The following is a 20,101-nucleotide window of genomic DNA, read 5'->3' on the forward strand; positions in this document are numbered from 1 at the left end:
CTGGTATTATTTTTAATCTTTTAATGTTAATGGCATCTACAGCACAACTAACATGACAAACTGTAAATGTTGGCTTGCTGGGGAAAGACAGCTAATAATACAGTTGTTTAGCAGGTCACAAGCAAACATGGCGACCAGACCAGACCATGAAATCGGTGTGTAGCCTAGCATATATTTACCGGAAGTGGTGTTCATGTGTTGGGGCTTGTCAACAAGAGCAATGACTGTCGTGGCACTTCGTCACAGATCATAGCGGGTGTGTATCCATTACTCTTATAGGCTGTTAGAAGCGTTACAGGATCTGTTCAGACGTTGGCCACTGATTTGCGCTGCTTATTAGCTTGAGGTTCGTATATATGGGGATTTAATCTGCCCAGGATTAATCGAATTCATTGGTGTATATTTTGCAGCACACGCACACGTGTTGTTGCTGCAGTGACTTCTTCTTTCGCCGGCTTCAAACACATGAGATTGTCATTAATAAGGCAGTATGCCTGTCAATGTCAGGTGTTTAGGTTGAAAATCTTGAGTTATGACCAGTGACATCCATATCTTAATGACATTGCGAACAGAAATCGCTTCTACAACTACATGTATTCATCCCAGGAAAAACAAATGTACCACTGTTGCTCCAAGTACATATTATAATGACAGTAATTCTTTAGATTATGTCAGTGTATTAACTGTCTCAGCATCAGACAAACCATCTGAATGATGGGTCTTTCATGATTACAAGTGACCACAAGAAAGCTTAATCATGAAGGCACAAAGTGGTGTACACATCTTGGACATATATGTGCATACTAGTCGACCAGCAGGTGGTCATGGGTTTCTCAGCCCGGTTTCCTCCCACCTTAAGGCAGGCTGTCGTCGTATAAGTGAAATATTCTTCAGTACAGGTTAGACAGCAGTGAAATAAATATGTAAATATATGGTTGTGTGAAAACAAACATGTTTCACAACATTTCTCACCCAACTATTTTAATTACATTAAAATTATTTTCGTACCAAAGACATTTATGATAGAATAAATGGGTGTATGATGTAGGAGTACATGTAGAAAGGGTACTGTAACTTTTCTGTTGTATATGTACTGATGGATGGAAAAATACAGTGAAGGCTGGTGAAATTGGGTGGGTAAACTATAGCAGTTCAACCATGGATAGCTAATATCTTAGCTAAACATTCAGAATGAAAGTAAGGTCTTAACATTTAAGTCTTGTGCCACCATTCAAGGTATAGTTATTCAGTACAGCTTCCATATGTACTGTGGATATTTATGCTCCAGATGAGGGACCCTGCTCTGCAACTGAAACTCACCATGTCACCATGTTTTGAATTGAACTAGATCTGTGCAACGTCTGCATCTTTCACTGTGTAGCCCCGTGATTCCTCAGCATGAATGAAATAGGAAAACTATAGTGCAGTTTCTAGTACACATACCTGTTTTCAAATAGGAAATATTTCATGAATACATAATTTCAACAGTATACGCACAACCACATCTCTAGAGCGAACGTCTTACATGGCGCCACAAATGTCTTGGCATCACAAAGCAAGATGAGCAAGTGCACATGAAGTCTTCTACAAACTTGAAGTTTTTTGATTTAACAAGTCAAACATGTATGGTCCCATTAATCTGTTACACTCGGTTTCCTCCCACCATAATGCTGGCCGCTGTTGTATAAGTGAAATATTCTTGAGTACTGTGTAAAACATCAAGCAAATAAATAAATAAAGAAATTAATCTGTTACATTGTGTTGATGATGGCCTTAAGTATTCACTTTATTAGCTTGAAAGGTTTTATTTATTTAGGTATGAAACTACCTGAAAGCAAATATTTTCGACCAACACAGTTAATTATATACCTTTGTTTGACTTCCATGTGGTGATTTTCAGTCATTGTGCTTCCTTGTTATGAATATGGTACATGTACACACGAATGTAGCTAACAGCCTTGCTTTACATTGTCTTTTACATGTAAATCTGCAGGTATTAATCAAGATGAAAGCATTAATTTTGGTGGGTGGGTATGGGACTCGTTTACGGCCCCTCACTCTAAGCTACCCCAAACCTCTGGTGGAATTTGGTAACAAACCCATGTTGCTGCATCAGGTGGAAGCTTTGGTACAGGTAAGAATGTCTTAATGTAAAATCCCTGTGAGACAGTCAGATAATAGCAGTTTTGAATGCTCATCAATATGTTAAGGTCATTAATGCTAATGCTTCAACATTGCAGATGCGCATGTAACAGGGTGACATCCGTGCTGCCTGCCTGTGAGTCGGGGGAATTTCCCTTTAGTCTAGTGGTAGAACCGTGCACTCATAACCCACAGATTGTTGGTTCAAATCCCTAGCTGGTAAGCCCTGTCACACTTGGTGCTGCGAGCAGGGTTGCTGGTGTGGCTTATATAGCAAGCCATGATGCTTTGGTGGACACTGTGTTTTGGACCTCTCTTTCCAGGATTATCATGAGGATGTGATTAGGAATAACAGGGGTGAATGTAACAGAGTACTGTATAAGCCCTAGCTACTGGGCTTGTGGGGAAATTCTCTTTAGTCTAGTGAACTCATAACCCAGAGATCGTTGGTTCATATCCCCAGCTGGTAATCCCCATCACACAGACTTTGAATACAGCACTGGATTTAGCTTAGTTCTTGTGTTTTACATGTTTCATATTTTTGTTTTAGTTTTTAACTTGAGACTGTGTCTGGATCGGTGTTCAGTGTTAGATGTTCAAAAAAATAACTTAAATTGCATGAAATTGGTTGAATTATGTGTGTCTTGCACCAGGATGCGTGGTTTAACAAGGAGGAAAGAAGCCTTCATTACTTTATGTATTGAAATGAAGTTTTGCATTCATGTGTCTCCTACACACAATCTCTTTTGTAGCCTTGCTACCAAATATAAGTTCTTAAGACAAACATGTAAGTTTGTGTATTGATGTATAATACATATAAATGTCAGTTGATATGGTTATCACATGTTATTTTACAGGTTGGTGTTAAACATATAATTTTGGCTGTCAGTTATCGTGCAGAACAAATGGAGCAGGAACTGAAACATCTTGAAGATAAGGTAGCTGTGATCATTGTGAGGACTCCTTAGACTAATAGCTGGAGTCCACATATTTTGTAGAATGTTTTACTGGATCAAAACAATAATAAGAAAATAAAAATATATATATTTGTGACATGAATACCTTAATCTAAGTGTTAATTTAGTAGTGCTGCATATTGATAATTATTTCCTGTCAGTATTAGTATGTGTTGGCAACTTTGTAATTTAACGTTTTTTTTTATTTATATCTTGTATATTTTGAAAATATATCACTTACTGACATAGAAAGAAGTCAGGATGTAATTTCAGGGGGAAATGGCTGTTATGGTTTTAGACTTCCGTAGAAAATGTGGCCACATCTGATGTGTCTATAGTCTCTATAGCCTACATTTGTTACTTGGCCTTTATTTTGTCATAGTTTTGTGAATGGGTGGAAATTCCGTGCAAGAATTGATTTACCTTCGTGAAGTTTGTGATCATTTTGTTTTCAAACAGGTGTCCAATGAACAATATAAGTAAAAATTTACATTGGAGTTAAGTGTGTCCAGGATATTGATTTTTAATGGGCCTGTACAAACTCAGATTTCATTTGATTTAAGAGCGTAAATATTATGTGGGATAGTGCAGTATTGATATTTATTAATGTCATTTTGTTGTTTCAGCTTGGGATCATCATCACAATATCTCATGAGGTGGAACCTCTGGGAACAGGTAAGTAATAAATGTATATACATGTAATTACATTTCAGGTAATTGTTAAGTACATGTCTCTGCAATCCCATCCATAAACATACAAATATAGCTATGAATAAAGAAAGAAAAGAATTATCAGGAGAATTAAACTATATGTAAGTTGGTGTTGTACTATTTTTTAGCCTGGAGCATATGCATACATGAGGCAATAAATCAGGTGTAAATTGAATAGGAGATAATCTTTAGCTTAATTCAAACTTAAACTGTTTAATTCATAGTTTGTGGTCCCACATGTTACATTTAATCTTGTGATGAATTTGTCTTCACATATATATTAACTACTCGAATCTGTTTTTTGGAAATAATTGTTTCATATTTTCTCATTTTGACTATTCAAGTAAAGTTTGTTTAGTGTAAACTGCCCTGGATGTTAAGGGACTAAACAAGGTAAATAAAATTTAACATCTGCATGAAATAGTGGAAATTTCTCATGGGTTGAATCCTTACATTAGTAAAGAAGAGCAATGATTTAATTTCCAGCTGGTCCCTTGGCACTGGCAAAAGATCATTTGCTGAAAGATGACAGTCCTTTCTTTGTCCTCAATAGTGATATTATCTGTGATTTCCCATTTGCTGACATGATTGCGTTCCACAAGCATCATGGAAAGGAAGGAACACTTGTGGTAAGTTACTTCTCTGATCATACTTAGATCACTGGCTCCATCCTGTCATTGGACAGGGAATGTTGGGGTTCGTTTTCTCTCATGGATTGTGGGGCCTTTGTGTCAGTTTGCGTGGTCTAACATTTGTTAAAGACTGCTATATTAATTTCCGTGCATCACCCATCAGTAACTTGCCAAATGTCGGTGGTTTGTGTCAAGCAATCCAGTTTCCTCCACCCATAATGCTTATGGTCATCACATAAGTGAAAAATTCTTAAGTATGGCATGAAATAAGTATTCATAATAAATCTTGTCATATTTTCCGTCCTTGTGGCTATGTCCTGTTCAGAGCAGCAAATAGTATAATGGCCACTAACAAAGCTGGATTATAATGTGCTTGCATGACCATTTTGTTGTTATTTAGATTATGGGAATTAACTTTAAATGCTTTTTTATCAACCAAGTAAGTAAAGTGAAGAAAATTGTTTTATATTCTTTTATGACCATGCATTGAGTTCGGTTTTAACATCAGTTCACACTTTTACTATGCAGGGACCTCATGGAAATTATAAGAGCATTTTTTAGTAATTTGTTGTTCTTCATGTCAGTCAAATGTATGAAAATTTTTTCTTTGTGTTTTAATCACAGGTTACAAAAGTGGAAGAGCCATCCAAATATGGTGTTGTAATTTACCGTCCCGAGGATGGAGCCATTGAGCGATTTGTAGAAAAACCACAGGAATATGTGTCAAATAAAATCAATGCTGGGATGTATATATTCAACACAGATATATTAAACAGAATACAAGTAAGCAATACACGTACTTATGCTAAGTACCCAAATAAGCTCGTAGATCTATAATGAATGGGGTAAATATTAGCTCAGGTTGAATTTTGAAAGTTTTGACAGCGCCTGGTGATGTACAATAAATCACCTATGATTTCAGGGAATTTTTTACCAACAAATCACCAAGCTGTGTGAATTGTTTTTCAGAAGGACAAAGTTGTTAAAAAGGAATTGAAAAAGTACTGTTTGATTAATAAGAAAACTGCACCAACAGTATCAATCTGATATTGGCCAATCAAAACCTTTGTAACAGGTTTCATGGGAATGCACATAGGACTAGTTCTAAGGCAACTCCTGTTTGGAAGTCATACTTGCTATGGTTTCCTTGGTACCCTAAATGACTGCCAAATTTTGTCCATGACAAAGTTGCGTATTTTTCAAGATTCTCAGAGTTATTTTGATTTTGGAAAGGCGTTTGAGCGTTGTTTGGAAGGTAGGATAATATCCTACTCCGAAAATGTAAATTTAGCACCAGAAGTAATATGACATTTATTTGCCTCTTTTGAGGTCGAAGTTTTGCAGTGCCAAAAAATATTGTATTTGACCCAAAAATTTGTCTGTGACTAAGCTGTTCATTTTAGCTGATTCCGAGACAGAAAGATATTTGAATGTTTATTTGGAATGTATGAAGATAGCTTGCTAAAAAAATTAGTAGCATCAAACATAATATTTTAATATGTATTTTTGAAGGTTAATCTTAGGGCATACACAATAGCTGAATAGGATATCACTTATTTTTCCAGCTCTTATGTTTAGGGTCGATGTCATGGGTACTGTGTTTTTGACGTTTGTTTGTATGTACCAAGGTAGGCAGTAGCAAGGGGATCAAACTGATAGTGCCTTAAACAGTAGCAGCTTTTACAGTCTGGCCATTATTGTCCTCAAGAAAAATGTTGAAATACATGTACATGTACAAGCATTTGACAGCTTGTTTATTTATATATTTGGTTGGTGTTTTACGCTGTAATATTTCACTAATATGACTAAAGTGAAGGCTCATGCAAGATCTCGTTAACTCTTGCTAACAGGTGTACTTAATAAGATACATGTATATGTTTATGGTCATTAGAACTCAAAACACGTGTACCTGAACACAGGTTCACATAAATGGTTCCAGATGGAATTACTTCCTGTGGATTTTGAATATGATGAGGAACTTTGTCCATTATTAATTAGATAAACCCTATAGATTTTTTTGATTGATCTGGTAGATTGCAGATGCTGTAGTAGTGTGATAGTGCAAGTTCGCTTCAATTATTTTACAATTGTGACACTTGAATTTAAGGTAGACATTTGATCAAAGGAGTTGTGTCCTTAGGCCTAGGGTTTATTTTAGTAGCAACATATATCTTGATGATGACATACACCATAATGAAACTGTTTTAGGGGGTAAAAAAATGTTTCTTTTTGCTTTCCAGGGATTTTTATATGTTAGCTAATTTTTTGCACTGGAACATTCAGTTTATCGGTCTTAAAATGTTTTTCAGCTGCGACCAACATCCATAGAAAAGGAAATATTTCCAGCCATGGCTAAAGCAGGACAGTTATATGCAATGGATTTAAAGGGTGAGTCATTACTTTTTAGTTGAGATGTGGCTTGTCTTGATCATGATGATATTGGGTATGATGTGATGTCAGTGAAATACACGTATTCAACTTTTGACTGGCTTTGATCTGAAAGACAAAATAACGTTGCTTTCATTCATGGCTACTTTCACAGTTTTTGTGAAATGTCACAGTTTTTGAGTTTCATCATCTTGTTTATAACTTGATAATTTTTTGTGTATAGGCAGAACATAGTCTACATTATGACCAGGTGTTTTTTATGTTCATATATTTGTTCATCTGAATGTTGAACTCAATTGCTTTGTATCTGCAGTTTACGTATTTGTGGATACATAGATACAGAGGAGACAATGTCCGAACTCATATTTCTTCATTACCACAATTGCCAGGGTAACCAGATAGCCATTTTGATGTTAGATATGAACATTGTGTCCAGGATATAACTCCAGTTGTTTTTTATGTCCCCTTTTATTTCTTGGCAGATACATAAATACAGAGATGCTGATTTCATGCATCTGAAATCTGTAAAATTTTGTGATTGTCATGGTTACCAGATCTACAGTGGCGATCTGATTAACATGACAGTATCTACCTGGTATATGAATAGAAATATATTTATTCTAGCATATATTTGGTTCACCTAAACTCTTGTTTAGTTTGGTATAGATATAGCTGAGGATAGCAACATTGTCCTGGGTTATGCAGCTTCAGAGAATATCAGAGCAGTTGTGCTACTTATAAAAAAATCTGTTACTTACATTGTACCACGGGAAAATGAATTAAGTTGTAAAGAGAAGAGCAACTCCGCTTTGCAGGCTTCTGGATGGACGTAGGACAACCAAAGGATTTTCTCACTGGGATGTGTTTGTACCTTGCATCTCTGCGCCAGAAAACCCCAGAAAAGCTGGCCTCTGGCGACGGTGTGGTAGGCAACATTCTTGTGGTAAGTTTCAGGATTTGCAACAGATTTGCTGTTATGGTAACATTTCACCCATGCATGATGTACATGTATTTATAATGTGTTACATGTAATTATAGTAAATGTGAATTCTGAAATTTTGTAACTTGATTTACAAGTTGAGTGTGTCTCCTGTTTTTGCAGGACCCTAGTGCCAAGATTGGCAAGAACTGTCGTATAGGGCCAAATGTGACAATTGGACCAGATGTGATCATTGAGGATGGAGCTTGTATCAAGCGATCAACAATACTTAGAGGAGTGAAGATAAAGTCTCATTCATGGCTCGAATCTTGTATTATTGGCTGGAACTCAACAGTGGGACAGTGGGTAAGACTCATTTCTGTATTGTGACCAGCATCTAATAAAACAACCATAATTTCATATATCACCATGTCCTGATGCTATATGAAGTACAGTAATTCTTCACCCTTTTAGTGTCTTTGGGGGATTTGCATTGATGCATATTTTGACGGCACGATTATGTGTAGACAGATAAAATTATACTTTTCGCGAAATCCCGGATTTGGCCAAAACAGCCAGTGTTCTTTCATCACTAAATTAAAAGGTGCTTAAATAGCATTGAAACTTGCTAATTGATAGCCTTTCATTTCATTTGATTTTAGCTTTAGCCTTATTGTCTCTGATAACTGAAAGTATATATTGCAAAAAAATAAATTTTTGTACCATTCTTCAGTTATTCGCAATTGCCAACATTAAGTGAGGTCATGTTCTGGTTGTCCACATTTGGGAAGCTGATTGAATGTCAAACCATTTGAATTCCTAGGCATATAGCAAATAACCTGGCGGATTTTTACAGTACAAGAGTATAGTCTAATAATCTTATCATACTCTATAGCTTGTCATTTTATATGAGATTTGTGTTCTGCTTGATTGTGTTTCAGGTTAGGATGGAAAACGTAAGTGTACTAGGAGAGGATGTAATAGTGAAGGATGAACTTTACATCAACGGAGGCAGAATATTACCACACAAATCCATATCAGAATCGGTCCCAGATCCACAGATTATCATGTAGCAGTCCTGCATCAAGTCATTGTCATACATATAACCTATGGACATGTTGTCACAACCATTTCAAAACCATCAGTTTTTATGTATGTTGATGTTAAATCATGTAGTTGGAAGTTCTTGCTGGGGGGATCTGGTGCTAGTAACAGTGACACCTGTAATGTCAACTTTTTCACGAACTAATCTTCTTGATGTACTACAGACCACAGTCTTCAGACAAAAAGGGGCAGGGTGGCAGTTTTCTGACATTTGCGAGATATGAAATTGATTGTGTCCAGAAAGTTTCTAAACAGTGATAATTTCATCGTAATCGACAATTACTAGATACGTATATGAAAAAAGCCTTTTTCATTTCATGTCCAGGTTGTATGCTTTCTGAAGCTGTGTTTCCACGGACATAAGATTGCAATTGGGACAACTCATTCGATAGTTCTTCTGAGATTGGGAATTACATGTATATGAATACAATGGCGTGTTTCCACGGACTCTGCCCAAGCAGGCTTTAATTCAGCGCAAATGGAACATCACATTTTTAATGTATGAGGCAAGGTTATATTGATAGGGTGGATTGACAGTGTAGTAGAGGCACAGTTGTGAAGACATGGGGTGTGGAAGCACTGTATCGAATGTGTTATCACATGAATCTCGTGTCCATGGAAACACAGCCTAATTGTTAACTGTGATACTGGCATTGCCTTGGTTTTAAACTCATTGAATCATGATGTAGTGTAGGAGCATTGTATGGTAATACAAAAGCAAAGCTTGAATTTGAATTGTAATGGGCAGGTCAAGACACCAGTATGTACACCTCATTGATGGAACAATATCTGAAGAAAGACTACATTATTGATTACACCCTTGAAAACCAGCTCATCACAGGTCTTGAGAACATATCTACAAGTTTGTGACTTTCAGCAGGAGGACACATGGAAGCATTTGGTCTGCCATTTCAAATCTGTACCATTTCAGACAAAGTAATGCTGTGTCAAGCAAACTTCTTAGATTGAAAGTGGAGTGATTCACGGAAGTAGACATGTGAAATGTAATTGTTTTTATCTTATCTTAAGGACACTAATTTTAATTGTTGTTTGATGGGCAGAATAGATCTTTTTTTTTGTCAGTGTTGGAGGAGAGCATAAAAATGAAAGTGAAACTTGAAAATAATTTAATTTGTTGATGAAATGGACTATTTTGGCAATTCGCCCTATTAAGCACATTTTTAAATGATGGGAAAGCCTTGACAAACAGAAAAATCATTAAAAAAAACATCAAAAGTGGATTTCAGTTTTATTTTTATTCCAGTTTTGGAGTTTTTAATGTCTGTTCAAAACCCAAATACAATTGGTGTTACCTATTGGACCAGTATTTGATATATCCTTTATAAATGTAACATCAGGAAGATTAGTCATTGGTCAGAATAATATCTGAAGTGTGTGAATACTGGCTGTGGCTTTGCATGCTGAAGTCATAGTTCAAACAGAAAGTTGTATCCAAAGTTGGCTTTAAACATCAAGTTATTTGACTCGTAGAAAAGATTAATACATGACTTGATCACATTTTTACAGAACTTAAAACGTCATCATTTCCACTGTGAAAATTCTTTGGAGTTCATTTGCAGGTGCTATTTCATACAAGTACATCACTGTGGGTGCCAAAATTTATGTAATGCTCAGCTAAATATTTACAGTTAATAGTGAAATTTGGGCAGTTACAAAACAAACAATGGCACTCACTGAAAGTGAAATATAGATATGTGTCAACATTTGTGATGAAATAATGTGATAAAATGAATTGAGCTTCCAGGTGGCAAGTCCCAAAATATTATTAGTTTTCTATAGTTAGCCAAATTGTTGAGTAACAATTTGTCCATTCTTATCACTTCGCTTTCTTTTGGTACCTGTCATCTGTAGAGAGATGTTGAAAATCGTATTTTGTTGCCTACATACTGTTAGCCACCATCTGAACATTTTTTTCTGGAAATTCCAGAAGTTTTAAGTAATATTTAATTAACGTATTTTTTATGCTCAGTGGAAAAGACTTGAAAGGCATATCTATTTTTTCTTCAATGCAAAAGGATTGGGGTACATGTGCATTCAGGTGCGACCATGTGTATATTAATTAAAAACCGCTTGGAAGCATTATTTGGTTTTAAGTGTAAATTGTGAAGATGTTTTCTTGTGCTCTTAGCAGCAAAATTCAAAATCTGAAAACTGTCAGAAACATTATGAACTGCGATTCCAAGTGTTTCCAAATGTACATGTACTTCTTTTTGACACACTGCTAAAAATTAACATTCCAACCTGAGATATATGGAAAAAAATTTAAATGTTGTCCATGTGAAATGCCATTAAAATTATTTTTATAAAAAAAATTATCACACTGTATATGAAGTTCATAAATTAAGAGTTTGATCAATCTTTATGATATAGGGCCTATTTGTATGCCATGTTTTATGGAGTAGAGGTGTAATCTGCTAGGGAGGAGTAAAGGTTGCTTTAAGACTGAAAGGGTTCACTGTTATGTTTTCTAGTACATTTATATTTCTGTACTTCTTTGACTGTCTGCTAGTTAGGTAAAAATATATCATGTAGTATGAAAGTCGATTTAGGAAGTTGCAGTTACAAGTATTTACTTGTATTTCAGAGAGACAATCCTCTGTATTGGTACCATCATTACAGAATTGTTTGATTTGGGTGATGGTGGGTCTGAACAGATACAAATTTACCTTTTAAGTAATCATGTTCATTTTAGCTTTTTACTGGTTAATGAGGTCTCATCTTGCTTCAAATTAAGATATAGTTTAATGTGGAAAGTGTGTTTTAATATTTCTTACCATGTTGAGACATTTTTGTAAATGCTGCTTTCTGATATTTTAAATGAGGTGTATCATCAGAATTAATTTATTCATTTTATTTATGGGATGCCTACCTGCTCCACTAGTCTCACTGACCAAAAATGTAAATATTATAAGGTTCCGAAACAATAGTCAATACAGATATTTGCTGTTCTTACTAACAATGACAGTTAATATGTAACAATGTATAAAGTTGCTGGCCTACATGTAGTAGTATTCTGTGTTTTCATTAAAGGACCTTGGCAATGTGTGTAGCCTACATGCATATTCACTTTGTCATTTAAGTTTGCATTAATAGCATTGTGTACAAATATTTACATATTTTAACAATTATGAGGGAGACAAATTGAATGACTTACAAACTGAATTATATTCAGTGGTACAATAAAGAACTTGGCATCACATACATGTAGTTGTGACAGTCCATTTGAAGGTACACCATACATGTGTACACGTATATGTTGCAACCGAATGAGTGGCTGTTCAACAACTTCTGTATACCATCAAAAGATTCAAAAACACTCTAAATTTGCAGCTAAATGCTTGGTCAAGTTGTGATCACTTTTGAAAACTTGACACGAGTGAGCCCTACTGTTTTTAATTCTATATTCTAACATCCTGTGTTCACCAACAGGAAGGGATATTCCAGTTTGTGTTTGTGTCTTCAGTAAAAATGTGACTGAGCAATTATAAGTGGGAGTTCCATCCGACACGCACGTGAATCTGGTTGGCATGCAATTTTGAAAATTTGCACTCCAGCTTTTCAGTTTTCATACGTTAGACTGATTAAATCAAGACTAGAATTTGTCTATATAATATTGTTTCTTCATAAGATGTCAGTGAACTTAGTGATCAAAGGTGTTGACTGTTAAAAGCTGTGGCTCATCCATGTAAAACCCTCTTTATTTGGATAGTATAAGCATGCAAAATTCATATATTATTAGAGTACCTGTACCTCCAACAAGGTTACCTTAATGTATTAGTGATCTAAAGTGCTGCACTATTTGATTTGTGTTTTACCCCATACTCAAAAATACCTTCCCCACGTACGGCAGAAGAGGAAGTCAGCATGAGTTGGAACTGAACTGCGACTGCATTGGTGAGATGCTCCTGGGTCACTGTGCGGCTCTCGCATGCCGACTCCCTCGGCTACAGAGGCCCCTTCTACACTTGAGATCACCAGTTGTAACACCAATCAAATTATGCCACACTTTCATTTCCTTCAGCTGAAATCAGGGACACAACCAGGACCAGGGGTCCATTTCAAAGAGCAATTTCAAACTTATGCCTTTAATACAAATAAATTTTTTTAAGTATATGCATCAAATCAATAAAATTTGACTTTTTAGCCCAAAATGACATTGTGAAGCAAGTCCAAGACTATTGAACACAGGTTTCTTGCTCGTGATCTTGCTGCACAACACAAAATCCTGATACAGCACTCTACCGGGCTATTCAAACACTACTTTTGTTCTCAGTTGAATGACAAAAAATAGCTCTGACAAATGTGATGGTTTTTTGTTCATTTTTTATTTGATTGATGTTTAATACCCCAGCATTTTTTACTAACATTATATACATATACATGACAGCTGTCCAGTTCACAGGTGGAGGAAAGCAGAGCACCCAGAGTAATCTCCCTCTCTCAGCCAGGTAAAGGGCAAACTTCCTGACTCAAACCCGTCATCGAATCAGCCAGCACCCTCTCAGTCAATGCTCTAACCCTCTCAGTCAATGCTTTAACCCTCTCAGCCAGCAATGAGCTGATAATGAAAATGTTCTGAATTTTTTTTTTTTTTAAATCATGGCATTGTACTGTATCCCAAAAACTTCTGAAGACTTTTAGACTTGTGCAATATTACACAGCATCATAACATGCTATATGTAGACGTTTTAAATTGCAAAGCTCTAAAATTTTAAAAATAAGCCACATTCACATGAAAAATTGTTACCGTGACAACATGTATATAATGAAAATCTTCTCTGTATCCATAAAAGAACAAATTAAATGCATTCTATCACGAAATCTTGAAAAGAAAAAACATTCCACTTGTATAGAACAGAGATCAAGCACTGCCATTAGTATTTAATCTAAATAGGAACTTGTAAAATCAGATGATGCTGATGAAATATAGGAGGAATTTAAAATAAAGAAAACACCCACCAACATGCACACAGAGCCAAAATTTATATAACTACTATACATATCTCTCAGATGATTTGATACCAAAAGAAAACAATAAATATACAAAGCATTGCAATGAAAAAGTGTTTTTAAGTACACCTAAGGCATTACCACTCTTAACACTCACTTTATGTACATATGTGAATATTTACATAAGTGTAAAGGCAGATATGTTGTTTGGCTAAGCTATGAACAGGTAGTGATATTTCTCTATAAATGTTCATACATTTTTTGAACTACAATATAAAACTGAAAATGTGATATAAATGCACTGACGAGAAGATATATCCGGTGGTAGAAAGACCATTTAAGATAGAATAACAACATAGAATGTCTACATCTTAGAATTGCATAGCCTGCTGTAAAACAACACCACCATTTAATAATATTTTTTTTTAAGTTAAATGAAGTTAAAAATTTAAGCACATTACATAGAACATATATGCTAACCTTTCTGTTTTAAATTTCAGATTAACCTTCTATGACTGTTATTGTATAGGTAGTCCATGAACATCCAATACTCCGGTAATGATCAGCTTGCAGAAGAAACATTCTTTTTTGCTCATCAAATGCTGCCGGATGCACTTCCTGAAAATACATGAAAAGAATTCAGAATTGTTTCCTTTCAACAGCCTTTGTTGTGTTTTATGCTGGGGAACCCATCTGGATTAAAAAAGCTGATTTATACTCGAAGAAACAAGCACACTTTTATGACGCTGCCAGGCTAGTGCCATGTACACGACATAGAAAAACAGTATTTTATGTTCACAACATACGCCATACAGGTGTAATTACTGACAATGGCAGCATGGCAAAAGCCAACATGAAGCTGCTATTGGGCTTACCATAAGAAAAGCCTATCCCAATCCCCTAGCACATGCATTATATATCATTCGAGTTACTCGACTCTCATGTGTAGTTTTCAGTCAATCGGCTGACCACAATGAAATCGGGTTTAGCCTACAGGGCACCTGTCACTGTGTCCATATATATGTGCATGAAAGAAGCTTTGTTAAATTTAGTTTAGTGCATTTGGATGTATAACGTTGAGAACAGTTAAACAGAAACATATGAACTCAGACCTGTGAGTAGTCAGAATCAAAATGTGATATTGTCTAGAGAAATTCTGTAAGAAGGCCTGGTAGGTTGAGAATACATTATCTCCTTAGTAAGAGATGGCGTGGGTTAAAAAAATTCTCCCTCTAATGTTGAACTATGGGAAAATGTTTGGTATTTTTAATAGCTGTCAGCTTTAGTGTATATTTGTTGGATCTGTATAATTTTCAGCTTTCCAGATCTTCTGAGTATGTCTGCCTTCAGCTTATGTGATGTTCACTGTACAACCAGGGCTTACTGGTTACTGACAGAGTGGCAAATATGGGTCTTTTCCGTATGCTTTATTGCCATTTTGTTTTGCCAATGCTAGGGTGATATCAAATGTTATCCAACTCCTAAGGTGTCTTTACAAAATTTCCTTCAATGTGCAGTATTAGGAAGTTTCATAGAATTTTGCCCATTCCTTTCAAAGCCATTAAAGAAACCATGGTGGAAATTAGGAATGAAGGTGCATATGTCAGTAATATATTGTCCCACACTGCTCATCTTTGAGATGCTTTCCACTTGCACAAAGAAGCACAATGTTAGAAATTTTTATATATTAACACAAGATTTTCAGAAATTGATGAAAATGGACAACTGGACAGCATGACTACAGCAGAAAACTCTGACTGAAGTTGATAAAAATAGCTTTTCTCCTTTGTTCAGTGTATTTGTGTTTTGAATTATACAAGTCAGATTGTTGCATAAAAAGTTTTTAACAAACAATGTTTAACAACCAATTTGCATGTTACCTTTTCTTTCTTTTCATGACCTTTTACCAGTTCCCAACACTGATTTTATTTATTTAATTAATTGTTGTACACAGCCATACCCACTTATGGATTTTTCACTTATGGATATTTTTACTGGATAAACCACCTAGGCCAAGATGTGCATCACATACCTGCATGACCTGTGTCCACACGGTTGAAAGACAGCAGTTTGTGGATTTGCATAGCAAATAGTACATAAATCTTCCTCTCTCACCGGCTAAATGAAAAAATTACATTTCAATATTGCAGATATTTAAATAATAACTCAATGGGTGCAGATTATTTCAATTCTAAATCCAAAACTGGTATTTTTTAAAATATTAATTTCAATAATAAATACATGCAAACAATTCTTTCTGGAGAGAAAGAAATTAACTTCCCTGTTGATTTAGCTGAAGCAGTTTACTATTTATTTATTTACTTGGTGTTCTACACCACACTCATACCATAACGTTTTACTTATCTGATGGCAGCCTGCATTTTGGTGGAAGGAAACCAAGCATAACCAATGGCAGAGACAGTTGACAGAATTGCGATATGTACTTGTGCATATTTGTTCAATTCTCCAAATATTTACCAACATACACATAAAAACTGTGTAAAACAATGAATAAATTAAATAATTTTAAGTCAGTGAACATTATGTTAATTTATGTAAACTGTACTCAACATTAGTTTTAACTCAAGCTTTTTGATTAAGCTATAGAGGTCAAAATGGTGCACTCTGTTTATTTTTTTCTCAAACTGCAGCAGAGTTGGGCAAAGTTTTAGTTTTTGGTCACAGCAAAACAAGGTTAAAATATCTTGTAGAAAGAAGGCCCAGTGGACCCTTGCTGACTTACCTGTGCCTGCTCACTGGCTGTGTTCTGGTATTTTCGAATGTGAGTGATCAATGACTCTACCATCTCCACCTCCGATGTGTCCACTTCTTTGTCTGAAACCATATTGATTCAATTATTTCCTCTCACTTTTATAACTTACGGTCAGTTTTATTAGAAGAGAAAACAGACCACAGTAAAGTGAGATTTTCTTGGCATGTAGTATTAAAGATTTCTCTCATATAAACCAAGACAGCCATATACACAATTAAGCCGTTTTCGTGAACACTGTGTTTTTTATGTAAACTGTACTCAAGATTAGTCTGATTAATTCAAGCTTGTTGATTAAGCAATGGAGGGAATACAAGACAGACCCCCACCCTGACAATTACCAGAAAAGTGTGATGTGATAGAAGGTCATGGAAAACTGTGTAAGCTGTAGATTCCTGATATCTGTCAAAGATGTGTGAAAAATAACAATACACTACAAAAATTGTGCACCTAATAACCACCTACACGATCTGAAAGTAAAGACCTTCTTGTCGGTGTTAGTTGTTTCTTGTCCTGTGCCACCAAGTAAAAACTCCAATGATGAAAGTTGGAATCCAGCTTCTGTGCACAAACAATGGGTCACCCGCTCTTGCCTGCATAGAGAAAGAACTCTATTTAGAAATCAGTACTACCTCAAACAATACACTGTTATGTATGAATGTATGCTTGGGGTATATGTCATACAATTTTTCAGCCACATGATGACGAGGAGTAATTAGGTCCATGCAGGTTTGTTTGTTTATTGATTTGACTGGTGTTTCACACCGTACTCAAGAATATATCACTTATAACACAGAGGCCAGCATTATGGTGGGAGACAACTGGGCAGAGCCTGGGGGAAACCCATGACCATCAACACTTTGCTGCCAGACCTTCCCACATACCACCCAACTTTGTTCCCAGGTCTCCCTAATTGAATGACAATGCACCTCTGAAAACTTCAACTGAATGGACTACTAAGTGGCGCTTCCATACACACTGGTGTTCCCCCTGTGTACAGCAGGTGATGGCAAAAGAACATCAAAAGTATGAAATCAGGTAAACCACTTGTGTGATGTCAAAGACATCCCTCACATCACAGCTGAAACTCAACACATAATTATTTCAAGAACATCATAACTGGAACTCTAATTCACATACTGTTATCTTTAATTTATGAGCGCTGTGATTTGCTCATGTTTTCTACCTTTCTTGCTTATACTGTCAATGATCAAAGACTGTTACAATTAAATATGTTAAATGTACTGACAAAAAGCACAACACGGCTTGCTTACCCTTTTCCAGAAGATTTGAGAACGAGCTGAATTAGGATTCCCACAGCTGCTGCCACAATAGGGAGATGTGTCACACTTTCCAAGCCTTAACATACAACATTCATAATTGTTAAACATATTTTTTGGAAATATCAATTTTGCCCACTTAAAATCAATAAGCAAATCAATTAATTTAAGTATCCACATGTTGTTAATAATAATTCAAATCCATTTTAATAGCCCATAATCCACAAACATACATATAGTACACCTAATCTGCATATGTGACAAGTACGCAAGCGTAAACAATCTTCACAGACTAGGCTTAGAAGACTTGGAGATATGTATTTGAAATATTAAGAACACTTGTTTTCATCAGCCTTTTTACTGGTGTAGAGATATATAAGTCCACCATATATCACAAGCTGACTTTGCATCGGCTGTCAGCAAACTATTAACATATGACGGGTATTAAAATATATATATATATATATATCATCTTGCATCCATAAACTAACTCCAAGTACACGACCTCGCTTGTCACGATCAAACTTGTTACTCTCAGATCCAGCTTAATGTTCTGGTTTACTTTCATATCAACTTACCTGGAAGTAACAGGGAGACGACATTTTCAAACATTCCTCCACGGCTCGTGACTCGATTCAACACTTGACAAAGGAGCTAACAAAAAAACAAGCAATATTTTAGAGTAAAGAGGGTGTACATGTATGCACATGACTGAAATTGCTCAAACTGGACTCTTCAGTATAACTTAATTTATGTTAGGTCCTACTAGGGTTTATTTACACTGAAGTTACGAGTTTTTTTGTTCATTCAGAAATCTTATTTGCAGCCATTCTGTATTTAATGAAACAGAACAATGGTTTCATATTTAAGGTCAATGTACACGTGTTGCTGCTGGCACAGAAAAACTGTGAACAAAGGCATTACATGTCTAAGTATACTATACTATGCACCAAGGCAGATGTTTAACAGTACACTGTACCTTACAAAAATCTGCAAGAAAAGGTGACGAAAATAGGTTATAACACAAATTTTCTCCACCTTTAAAAAAATTGTTATATACCTGTAATGCTAATTATTCATAAATAAATGTTAAATACCTGAAGGAGTCTTCCTAGCAATAGCTCTGCTGATGAGAATTTCCAGTCAGTAAATAGCTGAGGGGCAACATTAGCTACCATCTCAACAACCCGCATCAAACTGACAGAAATCTCAAAACATGTTGCACAGATCTTGATTTGTCTTGTATCAAGAATTCGAATTTCTGGTCGAGACACAACTTGTTGAATCTGTAACAGACTTGAAAGGTACAAACTAACCACACATCAACTTTAATTATTTTCCCTGAACAGCAAAAGTTAGGCTATTCCTGGATTATTGGTAAAGGGAGATGAGCGGACAGCCAGGTGAAAACGAAATAACGTGGGCACCTCATGCACATTTGCCTTCCAAATAATCATACCTGCCCCTAAATACCATTCCTGCTCAGCACCGTGAAGAGTTATGTTATGTTATATATTTAGTAGTTAAAAATCTCTGTACCTCTTGCATCATTCCGATGAACTCTGAGAATGACCAGTTGAGCTGATTTAGCACTGTATCAAGGAACTTGGTTGCTGTTTCTGGGTTCTGAATGAGAACTGAGGCTAGGAGCTCCTGGAATATTCGTGAAGGACATGGCTCTGAAAAGCAAATATTGCTACTTTATTTGATTGAAGTCATTATATTTTTACTCTATGTCGACAGAGGTCTGCTTCTTGGGTATAGCTTCTAAGTAAAAAACATTAGCTCTCTCAGTGGGTAAGCACATTAAACTTTTAACAACATTAGAAACATCCCATCACTAGTTGTTGAGCATATATGTACACCTATGTACATCAGCACAATTTACAAAGAATGCCTATCAAACTACCTTTCATAATAATATGCTCTCCATGACTGCTTTGCTCGTGGATGTAACTTGGATTTATCATATGTGAAAATGTATAAGGCAGCACTTTTTGACATTTCATGGTGATGGTGATCAACATCATGTAATTATAATACTCATACAATAAACCATATAATTAATTCATTGGCTTACTCTGTAAACTAGCACTTCCAAATTCAGTAGGTTGTTGTTTTGAGGGCACCAGGTGGGGCAGGTGAGTGTATCGAAATCCAAACCCATTACCCTGGAAAAAACAGATGTCAGTGTTTCACATGATTCAGGTGAGATTAACACCTGCAAC

General features: G+C 35.8%; 2 protein-coding genes across 3 annotated transcripts in view; one reads left to right on the forward strand and one right to left on the reverse strand.

Annotated features, from left to right (window-relative positions):
* The first annotated feature begins 210 nt into the window (after nucleotides 1–210).
* On the forward strand, nucleotides 211–12,065 carry LOC135469787 (mannose-1-phosphate guanyltransferase beta-like). 2 transcript variants are annotated; one of them, XM_064748384.1, is made up of 10 exons: nucleotides 211–256; nucleotides 1,994–2,134; nucleotides 3,000–3,080; nucleotides 3,725–3,773; nucleotides 4,296–4,438; nucleotides 5,066–5,224; nucleotides 6,751–6,829; nucleotides 7,645–7,772; nucleotides 7,932–8,114; nucleotides 8,690–12,065. In XM_064748384.1, the coding sequence occupies exons 2-10, from the start codon at nucleotides 2,006–2,008 to the stop codon at nucleotides 8,819–8,821; spliced, it is 1,083 nt and encodes a 360-aa protein (XP_064604454.1). In that variant the 5' UTR covers nucleotides 211–256; nucleotides 1,994–2,005; the 3' UTR covers nucleotides 8,822–12,065. The 2 variants fall into 2 exon arrangements, with proteins under 2 accessions (XP_064604454.1, XP_064604453.1); XM_064748383.1 differs by having other exon boundaries at nucleotides 222–346.
* Nucleotides 12,066–13,186: 1,121 nt separating this feature from the next.
* LOC135470035 (E3 ubiquitin-protein ligase RNF123-like) overlaps nucleotides 13,187–20,101 on the reverse strand; it is a 33,429-nt gene continuing 26,514 nt past the window's right edge. The window contains 9 exon segments of the mRNA XM_064748736.1: nucleotides 13,187–14,441; nucleotides 15,856–15,941; nucleotides 16,567–16,658; nucleotides 17,059–17,186; nucleotides 17,868–17,952; nucleotides 18,452–18,527; nucleotides 18,971–19,159; nucleotides 19,413–19,552; nucleotides 19,954–20,044. Coding sequence (XP_064604806.1) covers nucleotides 14,342–14,441; nucleotides 15,856–15,941; nucleotides 16,567–16,658; nucleotides 17,059–17,186; nucleotides 17,868–17,952; nucleotides 18,452–18,527; nucleotides 18,971–19,159; nucleotides 19,413–19,552; nucleotides 19,954–20,044 — 987 coding nt within the window. The 3' untranslated portion in view covers nucleotides 13,187–14,341.

This window comes from Liolophura sinensis, chromosome 7 (assembly GCF_032854445.1).
Source record: "Liolophura sinensis isolate JHLJ2023 chromosome 7, CUHK_Ljap_v2, whole genome shotgun sequence".
NCBI classification, from domain to species: Eukaryota; Metazoa; Mollusca; class Polyplacophora; order Chitonida; family Chitonidae; genus Liolophura; species Liolophura sinensis.